Source organism: Halichoerus grypus, chromosome 11, assembly GCF_964656455.1.
Source record: "Halichoerus grypus chromosome 11, mHalGry1.hap1.1, whole genome shotgun sequence".
In the NCBI taxonomy this organism is placed as follows: domain Eukaryota; kingdom Metazoa; phylum Chordata; class Mammalia; order Carnivora; family Phocidae; genus Halichoerus; species Halichoerus grypus.
In genome coordinates, this window is record NC_135722.1 from 12,243,718 (window position 1) to 12,250,631 (window position 6,914).

At 45.9% G+C, this 6,914-nt stretch overlaps 1 protein-coding gene across 1 annotated transcript; it reads left to right on the top strand.

The window, feature by feature from the left end:
* The first annotated feature begins 4,682 nt into the window (after positions 1 to 4,682).
* On the top strand, positions 4,683 to 5,618 carry LOC118525701 (olfactory receptor 5G9-like). The gene has a single exon (XM_078059147.1). It carries the CDS (start codon positions 4,683 to 4,685, stop codon positions 5,616 to 5,618), a length of 936 nt encoding a protein of 311 aa, XP_077915273.1.
* Positions 5,619 to 6,914: the final 1,296 nt, after the last annotated feature.

A 6,914-nucleotide genomic window follows, 5' to 3' on the forward strand; every position in this document is an offset into this window, starting at 1 on the left:
TGTCTGTCATTCTCGCATCTGGGCTGGAACCAGAGTGTCTACTTCTCGGGTGCTCTCTCCTTCGGCAAGTCCCCCACCTTCACGACACTCCCCCCTTCAGCCCCCACCCCCCAGTCACTTCCAGACATTCACACCAAATGTGTGGTCACTTTCAGGGCCAGCCTTGACCCAGAGGTCCCTGTGAGGGAGTTTCACAACTGGGGACTAGGAGCCTTCTCCTCTCTGTCCCTCTCCCCAGGCATCGACTGGCACAGGAACTCAGTCCACTCGGGCTGCCCCTCAGCATGTCTCAAACTCGAACCAGAATAGAAGTCAGCTGCGGGTCTAGTTAAAATGCAAATCCAATTCAGTAGTGGGTCTGAAGAACCAGATTCTGCATTTCTAAGGAGCACGCAGTGATGTCGAAGCTGCAGGTGTACAAGTCTCATTTTGGTGACCGGGTGCTAAAGATCGGCAACAATAGCTTGTGAGCCTCTGTCCCATTTGATTAGGAGGGAAAAAGAGAAAGAAGCAAGAGAAAGCTAAGCAGAACCCCTCTGCGAACCTGCCAGGTTTCTTCTGTCTCCCCCACCCCCAAAACTGTGAACGGTCCAGCATGAACGCCTTGTCAGAGGTGCATGCAAATATCTTTTACTGAGGTCTCCACGCTCTGGATTGCAAATTGCTTTAACCCTAAATGGCTTTAAGATAGGTGCTGTTTTGTTGCTCATCGTAAAAGAGTGGCAACAATTTCAAAGTCCCTCAGCGGGAAACTGCTGAAATGTTATAAAATGCAACACTGCGCAGCGTTTGGTGGGGAAAGATGGGCAGCCCTTAATTACTGTCCTGGAAAGAGCCCCAAAATAAGTTGTTAAATAAAAAAATAGAAACAAGGTACAGAACAATGTGTATAGTTTGCTACCGTTTGTATCTTTATAAAAAGAGGAGAAAATATAGGTTCACATATTGCTTATATAAGCAGTGACTAACCATGGAAAGATATACAAGAAACTGGTAGCTTCTGAGGCAGATTGCTGAGTGACTGGGGAATCAGCAGGGAACAGGCAGGTTGAGGACTTATTTTTAATGTAGTCCCTTTTGAATTTTGTACCACTGGAATATATTTCCCACTCGAAAAAACAACTAAAATTGAAAGAGAATCCCCTTGTTCTTTCTATACCTCCATCCACCTGAAAATTCAATGAAATTGATTCACTCAACGAACACTTTCAAGAACCCTCTTGGGGAGTCCCCAGCAGAGTTGGTTCTTGGAACAGGGATCCAACTTGGAACAGTTGGTTACTGGAACAGAGTAGCATTGCCTTGTGTTACCCATGTGTCAATGTTCCACCAACGTGGAAACTCCAAAGGGTGTGTATTCAGAGTCTAGAGGCTCTGGGGGGGTCCCAATTTCCCTGGTGGGATTCCAGAGACCTGCCACTGAGGACAAGAACTGCAGATCTCAGTGTTCTGCAGATGGAAGACAGTCTGCACATCTGGGTCACCTTTCTACCATCAGGTGGCTGGGAACTTGACAATGACTTCACCTAAAAAGCCTTCCTGTGAGGACCTCGTGCTGACTTTGACTGGCTGAATGATTGGGTTTTACTGTTCAGCTCTGGTTGCCTTATTTTATCTCTCGATTCTCATGAAATAATTTCTCCAGCTTGTGTTCTTTATGCGCTTTCCCCCAGCTATTATCCCTCCTTAGTGAATAGAGGATTCTGCCAAACACTGTCCAGATGGTCATTCAAGTTCAGATATCAGTTCATCCTTTTGGGACCTCAGGCAGGTTACTCAGTTCTCAAATCAGGGGAGTGCCTGACCTAGAGAAGAGCCCAGAGCAGGAGCTCAACAAATATGTTTCCTCCATTGTAACATGTCTTCCTCACTCCACAGCCACTTGGGATCATTATAAGCTCTCCATTCTCTCCAAAGCACATCTGTTTTGACCATCTCAGTCCTCCCGGGAATCCCAAAAGCCCAGACGAAGCAGATCGGTGCACAGGACTCAGCTTTCTCCAATCCTTGCCCAGTGGCATATCACAAGTGTAGCGTAACTGGGACCACAGGCAGATCTGGTGGCTCCTGGCAGAATTCCCTGAACCTCCCTATGTTCCCAACCCAACTCCTCCAAGACTAAAGATGCCCAGTCCTGTGGCTCCTTCATGATTCTCCCTTCAATACATTCAAATCCACCAGTGTTTGAGCTCCCACAATGTGTCATGTTACGCCAGTGACTTTTTTTTTGATGTCCAGATCTTTTGTGCATGGAAAGGATTCTCTAAAGCCATTTGTCAATTGATCATAATATTTTAAGTTGTAAATTTAGAACTCAGTTTTTCTTAGGCCATTAAATGCAACTTTCAGATATAATCAATTGAATTTTAGATCTAGTAATGTTTGTTAGAATTTAAAACAATCACACTTGATCCTTGGTTAATGTTCCCTTAGCCTCAAAATCTAACATTAAACTCCCCCAAATAATTTAAGCACTGTTTACAGTTAAATTCTCTTAAACAATTCAAAGTCACACACACACAAAATCCACAGAAGCAAATTCTCTTAAACATTTAAACACTATATATAAATATGATTAATTAAATGCTCTTCAACCTTTTAAACTACAATCACAAATTTAATGTACCTGATTTCCCAAGCCCTTCAAATGCCTTCGTGAGCATTTAAACAACTCCAGAAAATTACTAAATCAAAACCTATGTATTTAATAGATCAAATGTTCTTCTGCATTTTAGCAGTCAAATCAAACATAAATTCAGCTAATTCAATTTAGCCAATCATCCTCCTTAATTTGAGTCAAATTAAGCAGATACTCTTGTTTCAACCCCTCAAATAGTATATCCAATATGTGTATATTCAAATATGTATTCAAGTTCATATTAAATGATAGAATTGTTACAAAAATTTATCATCTTATAAAGAGATCCTACCAAAGTTATCAGTATAGGATGCAAAGCATACACTCATCTGAAAAGAATCACCCTAAAGCCTCCACAGCAACTCGAATTAAAAATGTGTGGTTGTCAGAGAGTCAAGATGAGGGCTGTGAATTCAGGGATTTGGGCCAAAACTCCAGGGCTGGAAGAGCGGAGCATGGGTGCAACTGAACAACTAGGCGCCACAGGCCCCAGCTTTCAGAGGCACCGGGTTTCACAGGGCATCGTCCCCCGATTCCACTCTTACCCACTTCTTATCATAATCATTCTCCAATTTTTACCACCTGACTTGGGCAAAGGGCATTCTGAACCCACCCATCTGGGTAGTAACCATCCTCTTTGCAGCCTGATTTGCCTCGAAGAGACTCTGTATCTTCTTTACAGCTTCCCTTCCCCCATGCCACAAGTGTTTACTGAGACCCTACTATGTGCCAGGCGCTGAAGATACGGCAATGAATGAAATTGACACAAATGCCCGGCTCCACGGTTCCAGCATCCTGACATCAAGACAGAGCTCGTAGGCAAAAGCAATATGTCATATGTGTGTCGCACATTAGAAGAGAAAAAGTCCTATGAGGACAAAAAGGAAACAGAGAAGAGGGATAGCGAGTGCCGGGGTAAGACAGGGTTTCATTGTAAATAAGATGCTTAGAGAGGGCTTGACATGCAGGTGACACTGGAGCCTGAACTTAAAGGAAATGAGGGAAGGAGCCCTGTGGCGACCAGGAGCAAGAGTGCTCCGAGGGACGAGGGGCAGGGACAGTAGCGCAGAGGTCCTGAATCCCTCCTGCGTGTCCTAAGAGGGGCGAGGAGACACGAGTAGCTGGAGCAGGATAAGCGAGAGGGATAAGAGCAGACAAGAGGCCAGAGAGGTGAAAGGAAGTGACGGAGTAGTGGCCAAACTCGCAGAGCCATTGTGAGCATCCTGCCTTTCTCTTGTGTGCAGTGACAGGCTCGCCCCAGCTGCTCCTCCTAACAGGGAAGCAGGACACCAGCTAAGAGCAATTTGCAATTAATCAAGCAAGGTATGAGGGTGTCTTGCAAAGAAGGGGTGGGAAATTGGTACACATTTTGAAGGTAGAGCCAATAGGATTTGCTGAGGGGTTTGAAATGAGGCAGATTTTCTTACCGAATTGATCATTAATTTATATTTATTCATTGACACTGCCACTGTGATCGATACCAGAGCACAAATTCCTGAGATAGGAAGTAACTCTCCTCCTACCAGGAGTGAGAAAGTCCAACAGGAAAGATGGATGGGCATTTTTTTTTTTAATGTTAAAATATAGTGCCATGAATTTGACTGAAGGAGTATCTGTGAAATTCAGGGGAGGGAGGGAGGAGATGAACCTCTAAACTGGGTTTGGAGAGACCGAAGGACATTCCAACAAGAAAATATAGAATTTGAAAAGGCATAGCCATTTGCAATAGCTCAGTGTGTTTGTAGAAGTAAATGGTTCAGAATTGCAAACTGAGAGCAGGATAGCATGGAGGTGGCACAGAACACACGTGATGTGGAAGCAGAGGAAAGTAGACGTCTTCCTAAGGGGGACAGAGAACCCTCAGAACCTCAGCGTGAGTGTGACAGGATGGGATTGATGTGGAGTTTGGGGACAAGTCTGCCACTCGGAGATACATGAGCTCTTCGGTGGTAGGAGATGTTAAAGGCTACCTCTTTGATGAGAATGTTAACATTCCTGTTTCTCTTACCCTTGGCTGTTGTCCTGTGTGTGACACACCAGCGGAATGACATCGGGGCAGGATCACACCATGCTGACGAGATTCATCCTGCTGGGCCTCACAGACCAGGCCGACCAAAAACATCTCTTTGGCGTCTTCCTGCTGATCTACGCTGTGACACCCGTGGGCAACCTGGGCATGATAGACCTGATCCGTACCAGCTCCGCCCTCCACACCCCCATGTACTTCCTCCTGAGCGTGCTCTCCTTCCTAGACATCTGCAATTCCTCCGTGTTCACCCCCAGGCTGCTGACCAGCTTCCTCACCGTGGACCAGTCCATCTCATTTGCGGGCTCTGTGGTCCAGATGGCCTTCATGATCCTCCATGGCACAGGGGAGTGCCTGCTCTTGGCCATCATGGCCTATGGCCAATTTGTGGCCATCTGCTACCCTGTCCTCTACCACACCATCATGTCCAAGTGCTTGTGCATCCAGCTGGTGGTGGGCACCTATGCTGTGGGGGTGTCCATTTCAGCTGTGCAGACAGGGAATGCCTTCATCTTGCCCTACTGGGGTCCCAACATCATTGATCACTTCTTCTGTGACATCCCCCCCCCCCCCCCCCCCGTGCTCCAACTGGCCTGCTCAGACACCACTTTAGCCAACGTCATCCTGCTCTTCTTTTCTGCTTTGGTTACTGTCCCCACAGTGTCAGCCATCTCGGTCTCTTACACCTACATCCTGATCACTATCTGTAGGATGAGGTCCCTGGAGGCCCAGAGCAAAGCTTTCTCCACTTGTGCCTCCCACCTCACTGCCCTCTCCCTCTTCTACGGGTCTGTGTTCTTTGTATATGTCCAACCCAACCCAGAAAGTGCTTCAGCCTATAACAAGGCCCTCTCTGTGTTCTACACCATTGTGATCCCCATGCTGAACCCCCCGGTCTACAGCCTAGGAATAAAGGTGTCAAGGCCGCTGTACAAATTAGGGTTCTTAACTTAAGCAGAAAAGGAATTTGTTAGAAAGGTATCTGGGAGCTCATAAAATAGAAGAGAAGCCTAGAGATCCCAGCTGGGACAGGAACCAAGAATGGCCAAACACAGCTGAACGCCTGCCTGTGGTCTGTGGTCTGTGCAGGTTGCCCCACTGGGAGCATCACCTTTGAGCGTTCCCCATTGCTATGGCCAGCACTGCTGCCCCTGAGCATTCAGCACGGCTCAGCTGCAGGACAAAGCCACTGACACTAGCCTCTACCATCCTTATAGCATCCAACCACATCTCATCTCCAACTGTTCCTATGCCTTCCCATCATTCCCTGAAGTTCAAGCCAGAGTCAGGAACATCCACCTGTTTGGCAACATCCCTATTGTACACCCATCAATATACCACATTCAGCACGGATATGTTACACCCCCTGACATGCTACGTCCACTTCTACCTTACAGAGCCCTAGGACCGCCTTCAGTGGTCCCAGAGTGGGAGTCCGATTCTGTCTTCCTCCTATCTGTGAGAGTTCTCAAATATAGAAAGGAGCACTGAATGCCACAGCGACCTAAAAGGTTATATAGGGGATATTGCCCTTCTGTGATATTGGAGAAATGGTCCATGTGATATTTGAGTATAGGAAGGAGATAGTGATCATTTGACTTTGTGGGGCTGAATGGAGCCCCAGCTACAGAAATCTCCATTATAACTAGCCAGGGACCAGAATGTGTGCTACAGCAATAATGAGCTATTATTTCTCTATAAATCGCCAATTTAAACAAAATAAAAAGCTGAAAGTCCATAGAGCTCTTTTCAGTCAAGATCAAATTATCTTTATGTCTTAGAAAAAACCTTTTTTATTGTAACAGAAATCAATCTTACTAACTTTAGAGGGAAAGAAAGAGGTGAAATTTATTGTGAAATCCAGATGTCAACTGAGGTTTACTATCTTTCTGAGAGTCAAATAAAATTGGCTTGAACCCTGTCTCATGTGTGCTAAAATGTCTGTATTTCTGCCTGTCTGGAGAATCTGAGGTAGCAGAGGATAGGATGTAAATGGTTTATGTTTTTCCTGGTTACCTCTAGCTCCAAATTCCTAAATCCTAAATTCCTAAATGATTTACTTTGGCCTACACATCATCCAGGAAGGGGGGAAAGCATGGGGCCAGAAATGTGGATGGTATAAATAGGGAGGAGAGAGAAACAAAATCTGACCATCATAGAGCCTGGTGGGAGGGGAGAAGGGGAGCTTTAGGCAGACTGGGCTGAGCCAACACAGCTGGGCTTGCTTCTTACAGGGAACCAAAAACAACT

Excerpts from the sequence above, each read along its gene's own strand:
- LOC118525701 (XM_078059147.1), top strand. The coding sequence starts at position 4,683 with ATGACATCGGGGCAGGATCACACCATGCTGACGAGATTCATCCTGCTG.